The sequence below is a fragment of the Ornithorhynchus anatinus genome, chromosome 1, assembly GCF_004115215.2.
Source record: "Ornithorhynchus anatinus isolate Pmale09 chromosome 1, mOrnAna1.pri.v4, whole genome shotgun sequence".
NCBI lineage: Eukaryota > Metazoa > Chordata > Mammalia > Monotremata > Ornithorhynchidae > Ornithorhynchus > Ornithorhynchus anatinus.
The window spans coordinates 80,849,279-80,870,278 of record NC_041728.1 but is presented as its reverse complement, the minus strand read 5'-3'; the positions used below and the strand labels follow the sequence as shown (position 1 = coordinate 80,870,278).

At 39.4% G+C, this 21,000-nt stretch overlaps 1 protein-coding gene across 4 annotated transcripts in view; it reads right to left on the bottom strand.

Annotated features, from left to right (window-relative positions):
• Nucleotides 1-20,266, bottom strand: part of ADGRB3 (adhesion G protein-coupled receptor B3) — a 688,563-nt gene extending 668,297 nt beyond the window's left edge. For 2 of the 4 annotated variants that reach the window (XM_029069995.2, XM_039912307.1), the window contains exons 1-3: nt 19,928-20,265; nt 18,355-18,523; nt 16,504-17,275 (exon numbers count right to left, since the gene is read on the bottom strand). In XM_029069995.2, the coding sequence (XP_028925828.1) occupies nt 16,504-17,260 (757 nt within the window). In that variant the 5' untranslated portion in view covers nt 17,261-17,275; nt 18,355-18,523; nt 19,928-20,265. Of the gene's footprint in view, nt 1-16,503; nt 17,276-18,354; nt 18,524-19,927 lie in introns of all 4 variants that reach the window. The other 2 variants (XM_029069998.2, XM_029069997.2) reach the window with 2 other exon arrangements.
• Between the last annotated feature and the right edge of the window lie 734 nt (nt 20,267-21,000).

The window sequence follows — 21,000 nt, the reverse complement described above, 5'->3', positions numbered from 1 at the left end:
AGCTGATAAATCTCCTCGCTTCCCAAAGTAAAACTAATGCTGGCTCGGCACTGGTCCCATCTTCAAACCTACTCCAGTCTAAATCCAAGCACTGGAACACAGAGGAAGAATCAGCACCAGAAACTCTGACACAGGCTAGAAAAATGAAGTGTGGAACCAAAATGTACTGGACTACTTTGGAGCCCAGTTGGTAAGTTATTTAAAACTGCTTCATAGGACAGAACCTCCTGTGGCTCTTGAAAAGTTCTAACAGAATAAGAAAGCAGCATGAGAACCAATGTGCCTAGTGGATAGAATAGGGGCCTGGAGTCAGAAGGACCTGGGTTCTAATTCTAGATTTTACAATTATCTGCCATTGGACCTTGGGCAAGTTATTTCACTTCTCTGGGCCTCAGTTTCCTCATCTGTAAACTGGGGATTAAGACTGTGACAGGGACAGTCACTGTGTCCAACCCAATTTGCTTGTATCCACCCCAGTACTTAGTACAGTACCTGGTACATAGTAAACACTTAATAAGTACCACAATTAATATTATTATCATTATTAACATTCAGTGAAGTGAATTTACTGTGGGATGAAGCATGTGACTAATATCTGGAAACAATGACTGAAACCCAAGCACTTGATGCCCCTGATAGTCACCTGATGAATTGTCAGCAGGCAGCATGGCTCAGTGGAAAGAGCACAGGCTTGGGAGTCAGAGGTCATGGGTTCGAATCCCGACTCTGCCATTTGTCAGCTGTGTGACTGTGGGCAAGTCGCTTAACTTCTCTGTGCCTCCGTTCCCTCATCTGTAAAATGGGGATTAACTGTGAGCCTCACGTGGGACAATCTGATTACCCTGTATCTACCTCAGCGCTTAGAACAGTGCTCTGCACATAGTAAGCGCTTAACAAATAGCAACTTAACTTCTCTGTGCCTCAGTTACCTCATCTGTAAAATGGGGACCCCTCCTAAAAAAAAACCTCCCTTGAGGTCCCTCCAGTTATCATCCCATCTGCCCCTCCCATTCCTCCCCGACCTCCTTGAGTGAGTTATCTACACTCGCTGGTTCAGGTTCCTCACCTCCAATTCATTCATTCATTAAATAGTATTTATTGAGCACTTACTATGTGCAGAGCACTGTACTAAGCGCTTGGAATGTACAATTTGGCAACACATAGAGACAATCCCTGCCCAATGAGGGGCTCACAGTCTAAACGGGGAAGATAGAGAGCAAAGCACACAGAACCAAACAAAAACAAGAGAACATCATCAAGATTAATATAATCAAGGAGATATACACCTCATTAACAAAATAAATAGGGTAATAATATATACAAATGATCACAGTGCTGAGGGGAAGGGGGAAGAGCAGAGGATGGGGGGAAGGGGAGGGGAGAGGGAGCAGAGGGAAAGAGGGGGGGCTCAGTCTGTGAAGACCTCCTCGAGTTGTAGCTCTCAATTCTCTACTTGACCCCATCCAATCTGGCTTCCATCCCCTTCATTCCACAGAACCCCTCCTCTCAAATGTCCTTTTCCTCTTCTCCTCCTCCCTTCCCCATCACCCCTATTCCCTCCCTCTGCTGTACCCCCTTCTCTGCCCCATAGCACTTGTGTATATTTGTACCTATTTATTATTCTATTTAATTTATTAATGAAGTGTATATATCTATAATTCTGTTTATCTATTTTGATGCTAATTGATGCCTATCTACTTGTTTTGTTTTGTTGTCTGTCTCCCCTTTGTAGACTGTGAACCCGTTGTTGGGTAGGAATTGTCTCTATCTGTTGCCAAATTGTACTTTCCAGGCACTTAGTAGAGTGCTCTGCACACAGTAAGTGATCAATAAATACAATTGAATGAATGAGTAAATAGGATTGAATAAATGAATGAATGAATGTCATCAATGGTCTCTTTCTTGCCAAATCCAAATCCTCAACCTCTTAGCTGCCTTTGACACTGCTGACCACTGAAAATATTATCCAACCTCTGATTCACTGACACTGTCCTCTCCTCTCTCTTCCTACCTTTCTCCTTTCTCCTCCTGCCTCCGGGACGTCTCCACCTGGATGTCGGCCCGCCACCTAAAACTCAACATGAGCAAGACTGAGCTCCTCATCTTCCCTCCCAAACCCGGTCCTCTCCCAGACTTCTCTATCACCGTGGATGGCACGACCATCCTTCCCGTCTCTCGGGCCCGCAATCTCGGTGTCATCCTTGACTCGTCCCTCTCATTCACCCCACACATCCTATCCGTTACCAAGACCTGCCGGTTTCACCTCTACAATATCGCCAAGATCCGCCCTTTCCTCTCCACCCAAACGGCTACCTTACTATTATGGGCTCTCGTTATATCCCGGCTAGACTACTGTGTCAGCCTTCTCTCTGACCTCCCTTCCTCCTCTCTCGCCCCGTTCCGGTCTATTCTTCACTCCGCTGCCCGGCTCATCTTCCTGCAGAAACGATCTGGGCATATCACTCCCCTTCTTAAACAACTCCAGTGGTTGCCTATCGACCTCCGCTCCAAACAAAAACTCCTCACTCTAGGCTTCAAGGCTCTCCATCACCTTGCCCCTTCCTACCTCTCCTCCCTTCTCTCTTTCTACCGCCCACCCCGCACGCTCCGCTCCTCCACCGCCCACCTCCTCACCGTCCCTCAGTCTCGCCTATCCCGCCGTCGACCCCTGGGTCACGTCCTCCCGCGGTCCTGGAATGCCCTCCCTCCTCACCTCCGCCAAACTGATTCTCTTTCCCTCTTCAAAACCCTACTTAAAAATCACCTCCTCCAAGAGGCATTCCCAGACTGAGCTCCTCTTCCCCCTCTACTCCCTCTGCCATCCCCCCTTTACCTCTCCGCAGCTAAAGCCTCATTTTCCCCTTTTCCCTCTGCTCCTCCACCTCTCCCTTCCCATCCCCACAGCACTGTACTCGTCCGCTCAACTGTATATATTTTCGTTACCCTATTTATTTTGTTAATGAATTGTACATCGCCTTGATTCTATTTAGATGCCATTGTTTTTACGAGATGTTCTTCCCCTTGACGCTGTTTATTGCCATTGTTCTTGTCTGTCCGTCTCCCCCGATTAGACTGTAAGCCCGTCAAATGGCAGGGACTGTCTCTATCTGTTGCCGACTTGTTCATCCCAAGCACTTAGTACAGTGCTCTGCACATAGTAAGCGCTCAATAAATACTATTGAATGAATGAATGAATTTCTGGCTGCTCATTCTCAGTCTCTTTCCTAGGCTCCTCCTCTGCTTCCCACCCCTTAACTGTGAGTGTCCCTAAAGGTTGAGTTCTGGGTCAACTGTTCTCCATCTACACCCACTCCCTTGGAGAATTCATGCCCTAATATGGTTTCGACTCCCTCTGTGTGAATGATACCCTAATCTACATCTCTAGCCCTGATCTCTCTCCCTCTCACATATCCCCCTTCCTTCAAAACATCTCTATATAGATGCCCTCCCATCACCACAAACAATATATGTAATGTGATACAGAACTTATCTTCCAAGACAAACCCTGTCCTCCTCCTGACTTTCCCATCACTGTAGATGCTACCATTATCCTCCCTGTTTCATAAGCCTGTAACTTCTCTGTTTTCTTTGAGTCCTCTCTCTCATTCTATCCACATACTCAATCCATTACTAAATCCTGTCAGTTTCACTTTCATAACATCACTAAAATCTGCCCTTTCCTCTCTATCCAAACACTCATCCAATCACTATTCTATCCCTCCTTGGTTACTGTATTAGCCTCCTTGTTGACCTTCCTACCTCCTGTCTTTCCCCACTCCAGCCCATACTCTGATCCCTGCATCATTTTCTATAAAAAAGGTTTAGGTCATTTTCCCCATTCCTCAAGAAACTCCAGTGATTGCCCATCCACTTCCACAACAAACAAAAGCTACTCACCATTGGTCTTAAAGCACTCAATCACAGTGTCCTCCTATCTCAAATCACTACAGTCCTATTACAACCCAGCCTGCACACTTCTCGCCTCTATTGCTAATCTTCTTACTGCACCTCGAACTCATCTATCTCACCACTAACCTCTTGTCCATATCCTCCCTCTGGCCTGGATTGTCCTTCTTCCTCATATCCTAACAGAAAATTACTCTCCCCTGCTTCAAAGCGTTATTGAAGGCACGTCACCTACTAGACGCACTTCCTGAGTAAGTCCTCCTTTCTTCTTCTCCCACTCCCTTCTGCATTGTCCTAACTTGCTCCCTTGCTCCCACCTCCCACCACTTATGTACATATCTGTAATTTATTTATTAATGTCTCTCTCCCCCTCAAGACTGTGTAAACTCATTGTGTGTGGGGAATTATCTGTTCATTGTTATACTCTCTCGAGCACTTAATACAGTGCTTTGCACACAGTAAGCACTCAATAAATATGATTGAATGAACGAATATTTATGATCCCTGCCCTCAAGGATCTTACAATTTAGTGGAGGATACAAAATTTAAATATGTTACAAATAGGAGGAAGTAATGGAATATAAAGATAGGGATGTAAATGCTGTGTGAGAATGTGGGAATTGAAGTGCCTAAGTGCTATAGAAGTACAGGTGGTAGAGGATAAAGTAGAGAGATTAGAAATTCATCTGAAAGGCCTGAAGATGTGATTTCAGAAGGGCAGTCCTATTTCCACTGCACTACCAGCATAGCTTCAACATCCTTCTCCACAACTACAGCAAACATATTAGACCATAATAGGCCTCTTAGAGGCCTTTTGGGTGGTAGGACACCACCCCTAAAATTATGACCATTTTATCTAATGCAATATGTCTAGTCATCACTATCTATCTGGAACAGGAATGCTGGGAATGCTTTCCAGGTGTTGTAATCTGATCTCCTTTGCCCTGATACTGGAAATTAACTTTTGGTTTCTCTCAAGTCTATGATTAGTTTGATTTTTTAATTATAGTTGTATAACATTGAATTGAGCAAGATTATACTTATAAATTAATGAGTTATTAGAGAAATCTAAACTTCTCTATTGTAATGTTCTCTAGATGGGGCAGGTTTACAGATTTAACATTTAACCAAAGAAGTTGCCGGTCTTTTTTGCTTCTCTGGCTAGCGTTTGGGGTGAACTGAAAATGTTGGTATCCATCCAATAAAATTCTAAATACTTTAACTTATTTCCTTTAGAGATTTCTCAGGGAATATGAAATTTCAGCAAACTGATTAACTTATGGCTTTGCTGACAAGCTAGAAGTAGCTGCAACTGTGTTTCCAGAATGGGTGCAAAATTGTGTGATGGGCTCTTGGTCTCAGCAGACCATGGGTCAACCTTATACATGTGGCAAACTCTATGCATACAAACAGGTTCTAGCCACTTTCATTTGAAAAGTGGGAGTTTTTGGCTTGATAGAGGCCAGTGGCAGGCTAGGACGAGTCCTATATTTCTGACCTTGCAAATGTCTGTTACCTATTAGAAATCATTACTTCCTTCAAAATGAGTTTAACTAATCTCTGCAAGTAAACTAGCTAACAACAAAAGGCCCAGATTATTATGGGGGTATTTGAGCTTTTCACCCATTTTGAGTAATAGCTCAAAAACCCAGAAAATAGTTTAAGTGCTTATGCTCTGTGTAAAAAGCATTGCAAATTTTAAAATTATGCTGCAAAAATAACTTTGGTTAGATGATTTCATATGTTTTGACAAATATTTCCATATAATTATTTTTATTAATATAACTAAAAATAGAAAAGTCATTATGTTGATTGAGACAGCAGATGAAAGAGTTAAATGTGTCTTTCCCCAGGTTCCCCAACAAGACAAGGTGTCCTACCATGAATCACATTTTACTTAGATGATCTATTTGGATAATATGGATATCCATATATGGTTACATGGCTTTGCAGAACTACTACATTTTAACATAAACCATATTTGCTTTTTTTATCTTGAGATTTGCTTTCTTTAAAAAAAAGACAAAATTTCTGATGTCCTCTAATAATAATAATGTTGGTATTTGTTAAGCGCTTACTATGTGCAGAGCACTGTTCTAAGAGCTGGGGTACACACAAGGGAATCAGATTGTCCCACGTGGGGCTCACAGTCTTAATCCCCATTTTATAGATGAAGTAACTGAGGCACAGAGAAGTTAAGTGACTTGCCCACAGTCACACAGCTGACAAGTGGCGGAGCCGGGATTCGAACCCATGATCTCCAACTCCAAAGCCCGTGCTCTTTCCACTGAGGCACGCTGCTTCTCTAGTCTAAAGGACAATGAAAATAACAGATAGCATTAATGAAGATGAATTCTCTACAGTTCAAAGTTCATGCCCAGGAGACTAGAATGAAAAGAGATTTGGAACAATGAATTTTTTAAAAAGACAATGCAGATTTAAGGGAACAAAGAATATGAAAACATTTTTGAGGAAATGGGAAAATATATTTCAATTAGACAAATTATAAAATGTGAAATTATACACTACTTTCAGACTGATCTAGGAAAATGCAATATTAATATTCTGACATTTATTGTTTTACTTTGTTCTCAAGAAGCTGCTTCCAGCTAAGATAATAAAATTACTAATTATACAAATATTCCAAACTAAAGTATAATGATGTTCTCTTCAAAAATTTACAAAGAGTTAATTTTCAAGACTGGAAAACACATACATATTCAGTGAATAGGTATACAACATTGGATTATTCCAAAGTACTTATAGACACTTGAATAATATTGATTCAAAATATACTGAGTGCTTACATCAAGCAAACACTGTTCTAATCATTTATCAGCGCGCAATGAAAAAAAGAATATAAAGAAACTAATTACAGGATCACTTTTTTTAAAATGCCACTTCAGCATATATTCAATTGTTTGTTCTAATGCAATGGAACTACTTCCTAATGACTACTGCTACTGCAAGAGATTATTAAATAGGGAGACATCTCACAAAGATCAAGTTCCCTCTCGATGATGAGATGCTACCTTTTATCTACAACACAGTCCTTTTAAAAAATAAGTAATGTAAAAGTGTTATTTAGCCCCAGAATGTATTTGGGTTCAAATCCTACTTTTCATGCCTTCCCTTTTTGCGTATTCTTACTTTGCTCTACTTCTCTGTTTTGTTCTTAATAAAACATAAGCATCTTCTAAAAGTAGATAATCAATCAATAAATAGTGTATATTGAATACTTACTATGTGCCTGCAGAGCACTGTAGTAAGTGCTTGGGAGAGTAAAATACAACAAACTTAGAAAACATATTCCCTGCTCACAACAATCTTACAGCCTAGAAGAATCTACAGTTTATATTCCACAGTCTACATAAGGCACTCAAGTGTTTCTCAAACATTCAGTTGCTTTCAATTTTTTCCAAATTATATGCTGATTTTTTTTTTATTAGGGCACTTGTTTTAATTAAAATAAATATGGTTCAATTTTTAAAAGGTTAGTTTTCTATCCCCCTCTAGATTGTAAATTCACTGTGGCAGGGAATGTGTTTACCAACTCCGTTATATTGTTATACTATACCCTCCCAAGTGCTTAGTACAGTGCTCTGCACACAATAAGCACTTAATAAATATCGGTGATTGATTGAATGATTATCTACTTTTTGAAGATGCTCAAGTTTTGTTGAGTAAAAACAAAACAGAGAAGAAGAGCAAAATGAGAATACATAAGAAGTAAAAGCATGGCAAATAGTAGCTGAACTGACATAAATTTGGGGGTTAATTAACATTTTTACACTTAATGATTTTTAAAATTACTGTGTTTAGATCAAAGGTACCATCTCTTATCGCAGAGAGGAAACCAGAATTTTGTGATATGTCTCTCTATTTAATAAGTTCTAGCAGTAGTTTTGTGAAAGTAGTCAGACAGTCAGTCATATTTATGGGGCATTTACTGTGTGCGAAGCACTATACTAAGCACTTGAAAGAGTACAATATAACAGACACATTTGCTGCCCATAAATGAGTTTATAATCTTAAGGAGAGATAGACATTAATATGAATAAATAAATTACAGTTAAGTACATGAGTGCTGTGGGACTGGGATGGGGGCTGAATAATGGTGGCAAATCAGGGAGATGAAGAAGAAAGTTGAAGAAAAGGGAAGAGGGCTTAATCAGGCAGGAAAAGCCACTTGAAAGAGATGTGCCTTCTTCGATAAGACTTTGAAGGGTGGGGAGAGTAATTGTCTGTTGCATATGAGGACGAAGGACATTCCAGGCCAAAGACAGGAAGTGGGCGAGAGGTCAGTAGCTATATAGATGAGATTAGTAAGTAGGTTAGCATTAGAGCAGCGAAATGCGCAGTTTGCATTGAAGTAGGCAAGTAGCAAGGTAAAGTAGGAGAGGGCAAGGCGATTGGGTGCTTTAAAGTCAATGGTGAGAAGTTTGTTTAATGCAGAGATTAATAAAAGTTCTAGAGATTTCAAAATTTATTTTACATTATTTTTTTCTAAAACAGCTCAAATGCCAAATTTTAATCCTCCCCTATCCCTTTGCTTCCTTTGTCCTGGAATGTGTTTTGTGTTTTGATTTAAAACATTAAAGCATTTTAAATATACATCTTAAATAATTTTAAATATACATCTTAAATGCCAGTATTATGGTTTTTTGCATGTTATGGCTACAAGTGAATGCTAAACAGTTAATACATCCAGTGATAATAATAAAATCTCTCATCGGAATAAAAGAAAGAGCCTTAGCCCTGAGGCTGCACACAGTACTCATAAAGTGATTTACTACCCATATCCGAAAAGAGATTTGCCTCTGGAACACAAACAAAATTTAAAATTGACTGTTAATTAGGGATTAGTAGGGCCTCTCCATATTTTTATTGATAGAAATATATTTTTATGTTGCTCTTAGAGGTCACAAAGTCAGAAAATATCCCTAACGCTCATCTATCACCAAGGAGTTACCACACTGAATAATGTAAGAGGTTTTATGTTTGCGAATTCCTCATATACTACTTTTTATCACAGAATTTTTATATGACACATTAACAGTGAAACTGAATATTGTTATATGATCTGTGTTTAGAAGTTAGATTGTGATTTCCCTTGGGGAATAGCTGTAACATATTTGAAAATGAACAGAAAAATTTAAACTTGAGATTTAAGAAACTTCAAGTTTAGATACCTGGCAATCTCCAATACTGTTGAATAAGATTTGCACAAAATTTGTATCCCCAACAGAAAAATGTTTTGATTGAATTTATCGTGAAATGAAGTAAAAAGATGCAAATAATTTTGTCTGAAAACTATTTGATAAATATTGTGGATTAATCAAATAAGTGCACTGGTGAACTGAAAGAACTAAAAAGAACAATATTTATTTACTAAATTATTAGTAAAATCATCAGTGCCATCTCACTGAAGAAAAAACTCTAAGTCATAAGTTTAGGGTTTAGCTTTCTTTTATTTCTTTTTTTTGGTCCTCTTAACAGAGCTATTAAGAAGCTCCTTAAAAAAAACACCCCTGTGCTAGAAAACAGATGGCCAAAATATGTGGAATAACATCAAAAAAAGTGATATTTCCTATCTAGAAATGTACAGTGCATTTGAATTTAAGAAATGCTTCTTAGAAATATTTTACTTTCTGACTCTCTGATCCTGATGATTCTGTACCACCTATAATCCGAGAGAGCAAGTGTCAGGCAGAGAGAGACTCAAAACAGGGTACGTTTGTGTCTTCAAGACAAAGCAGTAAATAACAAAGAAGAAAAGTAATAAGTAGCTATTTTCCAAGATTTTATAAATTTTATTTTTTGTGATTACATTTCTTTTAGTATTGGCTTTAGATTTTTGTTGTTGTTGTTCTTTCCTCCATTCAGAGGAGGTTTATTTTCAGTTAGTGAGATTATGTACATATGAAATTCTCTTACAGATGTTAAAAAAAGTTCAGTGTGAACAGAGTGAGATTGCCCTCAAATCTAGAGACAGAAATGCCATGGGGTTGCAGAGGCTATTTAGGGGACTTTGCTTTCCATTAAGAATGTCTTTATCATGAAAGATGGGACCCCAGTTCAACTACAAAGAGACCCAGTCTTTTCCATTTGAGATTTAGAGAATGTACTTAGAGATTTTCAAAAATGTTCATGAGAACCTTATTTATGTCTGCCCTAAAAGGTTTTAAAAACTCTTGAAAAAAGCCTATCTTACCCTAAAGATTTACAGATTTACCACACTTAAAAATGTAATAAATTTCAGACACTGAAATATTCACACTCCTAATTTGTATGCTTTTTTTGAGACTTGGATGAGAAAAATAAATAATCACTAGGATCAAGAATTTAGCTGAACATGGGTAAGATAGCTGAGTTGGATGGACAAGTTACGTGTTAGGAGAGCCAGAAGTATTGTGTTAACTTTCCCCCACACTCTTGAGAGAGAAAAGTGGAGACTACAATTCAAGTGGGATAGAAATGTGAGACATAGAGGAAGGCAGAAGCCTATTATGCCTTAATGAAGCTAAGTCATGTACCCTACCTACATACCAATGAAAATGTTTTTTTCTTATTTCTTTTCCTGTCCTAAAGATGAACTAGAAATAATGAGAAACAATGCCAAAACCTTAGATTCACTAGCAAGACTGAGGAGACTCACAGTAAAGGCTCTCTCCTGACCACTGCCACTTCCTCCAAAACTAGATTAACTACGGTTCCCCAACTCTCCCACCCATCACTTTTGACAATGCACTTGGCTTTGCATCATTCAGTGGAATTTATTGAGTGCTTACAATGTTCAGAGCAATGTTCTAAGCACTTATTCCCCTTAAGCAATTTGATGCTCATCCCAGTCCTGTAGGATTTAAGGGCATATCCACTATATAAGGATACTCCACTATTTCTCCTATCTGTAATTTATTTTAGTGTCCATGTCACCCTGCAAGCTCCTTGTGTGTAGAAATCATTTCAACTAACTCAGTTATATTGTATTTTCCCAAGGACTTAATATAGGGCTTTGCACTCAGTATGCGCTCAATAAATATTATTGCCATTGTTCTTGTCTGTCCGTCTCCCCCGATTAGACTGTAAGCCCGTCAAACGGCAGGGACTGTCCCTATCTGTTGCTGACTTGTTCATCCCAAGCGCTTAGTACAGTGCTCTGCACATAGTAAGCGCTCAATAAATACTATTGAATGAATGAATGAATGAAATATTATTGATTGATTGATTGAGAGGTATCTGGAAGCTAGAAAGAGTAGCAAAAATTGTGCAGGGCAGTCTGCTTCCTAAGAGGCACTGCAGTCTTGGGTGGAGTGGTCCCGCTAGGAGAGAGACAGGTGAGGGCCTTCTTTGGCCACAGCACAGCACTGCCATTTGCTCTGGGCATCATTTGAGATTGGGATTTTGCCACAAAGCATTGCTGCCCTGAGAATGGGTGAGATACCATACTGTCACTACAGACTACTCCAGCCTTGCCAAAGTTTAGTGATCAGTTACTCAACCACCAGGGCCCAGGTGGCACTACTTCCTGCTTGGAAACCCATATTATGGGGTCGCAATCTTTGGAAGTAGTGGTGCTGAGACTCTGATGTTTTATGAACCTTCAGTAAATTTTGGCTGGCTTTATATCCTAGATAAATGTATCTATGGAGGTGAAAGGTATGCATCAGCCTCCTTGCCACCTTCTCTCTCCCTATTCCTGTCCATACTTCACTCTCCTGCCTGAATAGGTTTTCTAAATAAAGTTCAGTTCATGTTTCCTCATTCTTCAAGATTCTCCACTGGTTGTCCTTCCACTTCCACAAAAAGAAATTCCTTACCATTGGCTTTAAAGTTCTCGATCATCTTGCTCTCTCCTATCTTATCAATCTGACTTTCCACTACAACAAGCCTGCTCACTTCATTCCTCTAACATTAATTTACTCAGTCTTCCTTGATCTCATCTATCTCCCTGCTGCCCTCTTGCTCACATCCTCCTTCTGGCCTGAAATTTCCTCCACCATTCTCCCCACCTTTAAAGTCTAATTAAATCACATCTCCTCCAAGAAGCCTTCCCTAACTAGCTCTTATTTTCCTCACTTGCTCTCCTTTCTATATCACTCGCACTTGGATTAAGCATTTCAGTATCACCCCACACTCATCCCCACAGCACTTATGTACATATTGATAGTTTATTTCAATTTCTGTCTCTTCCTCTAGACTGTAGGCTCGTTGTGGGCAGGGAACTTGTGCGCTGCCAACTCTGTTTTATTCTATCAATCACATTTATTGAACACTTAGGGAAAGTACAATATTGCAGGCTGTTAGCAGGCTGTCCACAGCAAGCTTGTATGATGCCCTACACATAGTAAATACTCAGTAAGTAATAATTAATAAATAATAATAATACTCAATAAATTGATTGAGGGAATCTGAGTCCTATACTCCAATACGGCTCAGCATCATCATCATATTGCCATCACTTTGGCTCTAGAAAAGCCCTCATGTAAAGGCCCTTTGCCAGCCATTTCCAATGTGCAATGTCTCCACCTGCTTCCTCTCTTGTTGAACTCCAAGCCCCTGTGAGAATATGACTGGCAGTGACAAGGGAGTGTGAGTGGTGCAGTGAAAACCACTATCTCTATAATCAATTCCTCCAGGCAGGTTCTCAGTCCTGAAGGCTTAGACTGAGGCTTGTGCCTCTTTCTCGACTTGAGAGTGCATCAATATCATCACTAGTTGCCGTTTTTGAAAACTACGTACACAATATTGGCTCTCTCTTCCTTTTGATCAAACACATCTGTCAGTTAAAGAACTATGGTAATAAGATATACATGAGAACAAGCTGAAGGAGGACAGAACACTGCGGTAAAAAAAAGGCAACAACAAATACAAAGTGAGGGAAGGGATTAGGAAAAGAGAAAGAATCAGAAGCACATCTGTTTTAACTGGCCAAATTCATTAAGTACTTTTAAACAGTGCATCACTAAAAAGGTTTCAGGACTAATGGACCAACAAAATGATGCTCATATAGCTTTTATTACATAATATAAATTAGTACAGTTTAATAATACTACACCCACATAACATATGCAAACTAGGGCACATTTGTGCATGAATAAGGCTTTAATCTTTTGAAAAATGTTCAAACATTTTAGCACCTAACAATGTCAATGTTGAATAGAAGCTTAAAATACATAACCATTAAGTCATGGTTTAGCCTAGATAATTTTTGTAATTTTCAGTACCATCACTACAAATCATTATCTTTTTTTGCAAGTTTGTTAAAAATGCACATTTTAATAGGATTTTTACTGGTATTTTCTTTAAAACTGTACTAGTCTCTCTCTAAACAGAGATTACATTCCCCAAAGCCCACTTTACCTCCTAAGTAAATATATTTATAAGTTTTTAAATGACAAAATCCATAATATCTATCCGAAGAATTGATAAAGATTTTTAATTTAGCTTTAGTACCACATAGAAGCTGCAAACGATTTAGAAATTGACTCTAAAAAGAGATCTCATTGAAATAGACTTAACTCAATGAAGTTAGTTTGTTCCAATTCTGTGATACAATAAATCTCTTGAAGAATACCTCCACTATTAAAAGACCTTTTTTGCAATGGAATGAAAAAAAAAGAGAAATAAAGAACTAAATGAAAATAATATTCAAAATGGAATATTTACTCCATTTATGAAGCATATATTGCACAACTACAATTTCCTATAAACATAAAGAATACTAATCCGAACAAAACGTGAATCTTCTAGAAGTCTTAACTTTCAAAAATTCCTCTTTTCCATATGAAGTGAAGATAAATCTGTCAAGAATTAACTATTAAGCATATCCACAATGGTCAATAGAAACAGAGGAAGATATGGAATGAAAACTGATGAGAATAAAAAAGGACTGATTCTTTAAATTTTCACTTTTAAAAACCCAGAAATGAAAATGAGTCCAATAAAAGCCATGTTAAATAATCCACTAAACTTCTTCCACAGATATCTATTTTTTTACTATCCATGCAAAATGCATGCACATATGCATTTAATATTGTCTCTATAAAAACGAGCTGAGAATGGCATATGATTTTCCGAATCATTTTCTATAAGGTCTAATAACAAATGGATATGCTTGCATGAACAACAAAAATGTGTGAAAATTAGTGTTTTCAATTAAAATATAAATTTCATGTGACATAGCATCTAAAGTGTCTACTGAATGCTTCTCACCTCTGTTCATTCTTTGAGCTAGTCAGATTTTAAAAGGGTGAAAAGCCCCAAATCTCAGAAAGAACTGAATATAATCACTGTGTTGTTTTTTCTACTACATCCTGATACATTCCTCTTACAAATTTCCACAAGTTATTTTTAGAACCATTAAAAATCTGGGTCTTGATGTGGTGATTGCTTATTCTAGGCAATAACTATTTTTTTGTGTGTCTCAGTATATTTTCCAGGAAATAAAAATCTCAAATCTTAAAGTATACTTGCAGTCTTTAAATGTACTTATATTCATTTTCAAAGAATTGGGCAACTCATCATACTTTATATAAATCCTTGCTTTGGTACCTACTTCATAATCCCTGACTAGCAAGATTTTATAAACCATGTCTACTGCGTACAAAGCAATTTTCCTTGTCAGCTGCTGCTACCTTTCAAGAGGCTAAATGTAGGGAACTAGAAAAACAGGAGTAGGTTAAAGTATGGAGTTTTAAACAAGTAATGACTCTCAGTAACTTGTCAATGCAGAAACACTCAACCACCTTCTGGTGGTTAATTTGTCTTATTAGCCAGTTTGTAGCATCACATTTTTTGTGTAGTGTCTTATTCTAATGGACACTAATTAGTTTAAAACCATGTTATGTACCATCTCTGGAGTGGCAAGAGCGTCTCTGGAATTTTTTTTCTGAAAGAACTGTAATTTACAAATCAAACTGTTTTCTTCTTTCTTATTCCTTAACTATTTAGAGAAACCCTGACCTGTTGAAAATGTATGGGTTTCATTCACATTTTCCATTAGACTGTCTTGTCAACCTCTTTTCCTAAAATTGTCATCTTCCTTCAACTATTCCTATTCCCCTAAGGGTCTCTGGCAGAGTAACAGCTTATGCAAGTTCAGTTTTCCTTCCCCTATATCCCTAAGGCTTGGCTGCCCTTAAAGAAAATCCTCTAACAACGTGTCAATTTTATATTCGACCACAAAGACAACTTCTGTTCAGGAAGGCGGTATGCTAGAGCTTGGCTGTGCCTTTCCACAGACAGGAACCTTTGTGGAAATCAGAAAACATTCCCTGAATAAAAATGCGATACACACTCTCTCTGTGCACTGGGGGATGGAAGAGGAGGAGGGAAGAACAAGGAATATCACTCCCCCTCACACACTCATAAAACTACATACGCCAACTTCTTATAGAGGGAAAACAATTTCTTTTCTTCTTATATGCCTCCATGTGGCTAGCTTGATCCTCCATTAACCATAATCCAGTTTCCAAACCGTTGTGCAGTCGCCCACTAGGAGCTCTGTGAACACTGTAAATCACTACTTTCTCTGCTTCCTCCGCATTTCCATTGCATTTTGCCTCTCTATCCAGCCAATTTCTGACACTCTCTTCTCATTGTGTTTACCAACAGGGAGGCAGAAATGAGGGCAGAAATTGTTTGCAAGGGGTTGTCGTGGACCAACTAAGTGACCTGCCCTCATTTATACAGCAATAATATCTGTATTAACTTCATGGCCAAACAATGAAGCAATCATTGTTTTTCTGTAAGAGGCCCTTTTCCCAACCCCACAAAACTCATTCCCCAAAACATGTGACTTCAGAGTCACTATAAAGACGAAAGCAGTAATTTGTGCTTTCCAGTTGACTTCATGTGGGCTTTTCCTACAAAGTTAAAAGCATGAGAAGTTTCTCAAAGCAGAAACCAAACACGTGAGTCAGCCAGCTGGCACTGGTGAGTTTTTTAGTTATTTTTAAGAAATCATTTTTTTAAAAAAAAACAAACTGTGTCTGTTAGGGTCAGTCACCTGCAAGCCTTGCTGCCCTAACACATGTTCAATTACCGGGATCGCAATGAATTTTTTTGGTGCTAAGGGAGAAAAGACATGATCAGAGGAAAGGTTTATACTGCAGGTAGGTTTCTAGGCATATTTATTTCCAAGATAATCACTTGGGTTTCAAATCAATGAACATTACAAGAATAGGTTGCAAACTGTCAGGTCTCAAGTTCTCCTGAGAAGACTGAGCTTTCCAATTCCCTTGGAAATTTATTGCAATTCTTACCTCCTCTAAAGCTGACTGCATTTTAAACCTCTAGAAGTGGATTAGAAGGTGTCTTCTTAATCCCTCCATCTTCTCACCCATTTTTTAGCGGTATTTACTAAGCACTTACTATGTGCCAGGCACTATTGTAAACATTGGGGTAGATACAGGTTGGATGCAGTTCCACATGGGTCACTCAGATATTTTCTGCGATTCCCAAACTACACCTTTCTCTCCTGAATCTGGATTCAAATAAAATGAGCCACAGCATAACTAAAGTGTCACCTTGTGTTGCAAAAGTACCATGTTCAAACCCTTTTAGCTCCTTGACCCCTCCCTTATTGGCACCTACCTTCTTTCGGGGGACGTTTGGCTTCCCTGGTGAGGTTGCAGACCTGGGTAGTTTGTAGCTCCTGGGTCAGGCAGCCCTCCGTCTGCTCATTCAGGGGCAGCACCACATTATTGAGCAACACCAGGGATTGGTCATCTATTCCCCATTCTCCCAGATGCTGAGGGCAAGTGCATTTTGTATACATGATTCCACATGACTCAGTTCGCCCATTTTCAGATTTCAAGCAGCTCTCCAACCAAGTGCATAATATGTGGCAACCAAACTGACTTGGGCTCACCTTGTTCAACACCAAAAATTCAAAAAATGATTTCTGATCTTCATCTCCCTTTTTCTGTAATCCTGGGAAATCAACTGGATATACCCGACGTATTTGAATAAAATTTTTGTCATACTGTAGAAATACAAAAGCATTCTTGGAATTGCAGAGTTGCATTATAGAATGGTTATTTTTTAAAAGATCCTTTATTTTTTCATGGGAAAAATGATCGAACTGATAAGCCAAGAGGGAAAAGTTGGAGCAGCTGAAGTCTTTTTTGGAAAATTTTAGGTAAATGCTATATTTGGTCGGATCTGGATTTTCCAACGTCCAAGTGCAGTTTGTAAAGTTTTTGGGAAACATTTCACTTACAGAATATGATCCATAAATGACTCCCTTCACCAACGTGGAACACCAGAAGTCTTGGGCAGCATTAAATCCAAACATAACCAGGAGATAGGTGGAAAATATATAAATCAGCAGATTACGAACAGCCTTCATCCTATGTCATTTGGCCTGAAGAAAAGGGAATGAAATCACAATGCAAGTAGAATACTGCATGCATTGAAAAACAAAGTCCTGCCAATATTAGTACCAGCTGTTTTCAAGATTCTTGATCTTTTTCTAAAGGAAGGACAGGTAATTTTTATTTTCTAATGCGGAAAGTTATTAGATGCTGTGTGAACAGCGCCACCACGTGGCCACAATAATAGTCAAATTTCCTAAATTCAAATTTAAAATATCATTTATTAGATTATTGAATAGGAATGTCCTTATCCTGCAGGTATTAATCTCGGTGCATATGGAATTTTATCTTATAAAAGCACCATATTTTTCACTTAATGCACCAAATGATATTTTTTTTTAATTTAAAGGCGATGTACAAACCTTTCATCTTTCCAGGGCTGTAGTTACAAACCCACCGACTAACAATAATTGAAAAGCTGGAAATTTTTTTATGCTTTGGTATGTGAGGTAATTATGATAAATTACAGTCACAATTTTTTATATGCATAAATTCTTTTTTGGAGATGGAATAGTATCTGCCATATACCTATTTGCCTTTGCAGGGGCCACCTGATATACAAAGGTCTCTGTTGCAAAAAAAAAAAAAAAAAAAAGATAACCAATAATGGGAGAAATCAGAGATTAATGTGCATTGCTAAAATTTGGAACTATTATCTGGGAAAGTTACTTATTTGTGAAGATACATCGAGAAAACTTGTTTGACATTGCCAATGAGATTCAGGACTTAAAAAGACAGTCATTTCAATGTGATATGCCCTCTTGGGATATATAAAGTGGATCACTGTATTAATATCTGTATCCAAAGGCAATGTCAGTAATCCCCAAACCATAGCGTTTGAACTGGATTTTTCCCTTTAATTGCTTTTTTTTTAAAAAAAAAAAACAGAACTAGGACCATTTTATCTAGCATTATATTAACATTTTTGAAAATATCAATGTGAAAAATGAAAAATATTTTCCCTTTTCTTCTTACACATCTAATTGCTTCCCTCCCGGTTCAGAGCTACCAAACCTCTTGTTCTTTTAACTTGGACTCATGTAATGAAGTAAACCTTGATGATATTTACCTCTGTATGTTGTTATCCAAAACTTGAATGTTTTCAGCTTTAACCTTTAAGAAGTTATTTCTTAAAAAAAATTCAACACTTCGATTTTCAGTTTCTATGTTTGGTCTGACAAAAAAAGTGATGCCAAGTTAATTTTAAAACTCTTTAGAATGCAGGCTCTTCCACTGGTCTGCAAACAGAGACAGACAGACAGACAGTTATTGAGTTTTGAAGCATGTCTTTAGCTAGCTGTTCCTCTCCCAAGAAAAGAATAAAGGCATCTTCCTTCCCATTGCATAACACACACCAACGCACACACAAAATTGACAGATTGAAGTCCCCGAAGATATCTCGTATTTCTCAGATTATAATTCAAACTCGGAATCTTGACATGAGAAAAACAGCACCAACTCTAAAACCTCTTTAGAGCTGCCTGCCATTTAAATATAACACCAGACCTTCTGGATTGATCAAAACACTGAATTGCCTGCCTCCGAACATACATCTCAATGAATAAAACATTTTTTCGCTCGGCTAAATAAGGGCAGTGGAGCTTTTATGGGTATTTTTTAAAGATGGGAACTTATTGGCAATTTAGAAAATAATTTCCTCTTTTTGTTCTAGCACTTTACAAGCATTGCAGCTCTGCGCAGTGTTATACAGGATGGCGTGTAGGCGTTGAAAGCCAATGTGACAATAAGTGCCTAAATTGGGATTTCCAACCATAGAGAGACTCGTTTTATGATCTTTGGTAGGAAAGGGGGGGTGTCTTATTTCTTTTCCTAATGAAACCTCTACTTCTCCTTCCACCGATGTGCAAGAGTGCAGTGTTTTGTTCGACCTCCCGTGAGAAAACCGGGAAAACCGCTAACCACACACTTCGGCGTTCACCCCTGAAAATCAAGCCCCTTATTTTTACAAGCCTCGGATGCACAAGATTCCATCCCCTCCATAATTCTAGACACAGAATAACTAAAATGGTCCCCTGGAAGGACAGCAGGCTCAGCTCCAGAGCTTGCGGTGCCTCTCGATGGGAGGAGGAGAAGAAGAAAAGGACCGGCCAGGGGAGATTTAGAGGGTGTGCATTTAGTTATTTATTTTAGAACCACCCTCTCCTGCAGGAAAAAAAAAAAAAAAGAAGCAAACGGACGTTTACTTTGGCGATTCCCCAAACTGATTTTTCTGGGTGACACTATAGTTTAGCCGAACATAGACGGCGCCATCACTCCACTGATTTTTTTTTTTCTTTTATTCCCCCCAACTGAAGACCCACTGACTTTCATTATCTCAACTTCCCATTAACCTAGGATTCCTCCACCCCCCCCAAAAAATGACAACTCCCCACCGTCCCCCATGCACAAGAGGTGGGTTTTGTCTGTCTCCCCGGACATTGTTTGCAGATCCTTGGCACCGAGAGACTTCCCTAACTTTGCAACTGCAGCGTGTGAGTAAATGCAGAGCTCCCTTTCCCGGTTTCCCTCCTACTGCCTCGACCGCCTCCTCCACCTCCTCCACCTCCTCCCCCGGATGGCTCCTCTGCCTTTCCCAGGCCGGACCGGACAGGACCAGGCCGGACCGGTCCCCACCCCCTTACCTGCCACTTCTCCAGCTGCGACCAGTCCTCTAGGACACCAGCACCAGCACAGGTCCCAGCAACAGTGATGGAGAGGCTCCCCTTCTGCCCCAGTCACCGCTGCCCATTTTCCCTGTCTCAGGCTCAGAACGAAGAATTAAAAAAAAATAATAAAATAAAATTCAACCCCAAACCAAGATTTCACAGAACCAACGAAGAAAGGGGGGAAAAAAAAATCAAAGGTGGGAGGGAAAGAGGAGCGAAGGGAGAAACCCCAGTCAGCCCAGAGCTTAGCTCTGTCTCCAACTCAATCCAATCTCCAAAAGGAAAAAAAAAAAATTCCCAGTGATAAAAAAGCCCAAATCGAGAGACTGCAATCAGAGGGGGGGAGGTGGGAGGGGAGAGGGAGGGAGGGAAAGGAACTGGTTTAAGAGCGAAGATTGTTTGACTTGCCACGAAATCGAGCCCAGCACATCGACTAGCCAAGATGCAAAGGAAAGGCTGCGATGAGAACTAAAGAGCTGCAGCTGCTGCTCCACGCAGATTGGGGTTGGCCCGGGGGGTTTATTAAGGAGTACTCTCACAATTATCACCCTTATTCCTAGCCCCTTCTTTTCCTTCCCTCCCTCCCCCACAGGTACTGATGGATGGACAGCTCCTGGGAGGTGGGGGAGGAAAAAAAAATCCTTGGCTGATGATGTCGGAAAGCTGTTTGAATGCTGAGTGAGGTGGGATTTGAGGGAGAGAAAGAGGGAAGAGAGAGGGAGATGATAGTCTAGCTGTGGATCTGCGCGGGCGCCTGTGCGCTGTGCAATCCTCTGCCCTCGCCTGTCAGCGCTGGGCCGTGTGTGTGTGTGTGTGTGTGTGAGACACTGTGTGACACTGTGTGACTTCTGTGTGTTTGTGACACTGTGACTCTGTGTGTGTGTGTGTGAGACTGTGTGTGTGTATGAAACTGTGTGTGACTGTGTGTAAGAGAGACACTATGTGTGTAACTGTGGGTGTGTGAGAGAGAGAGACAGTGTGTGTGTGTGTAACTGTGTGTCTGTGTCTATGCGCGCCCCTGAACCTCGCTCCAAGGAATATTCCCGCTT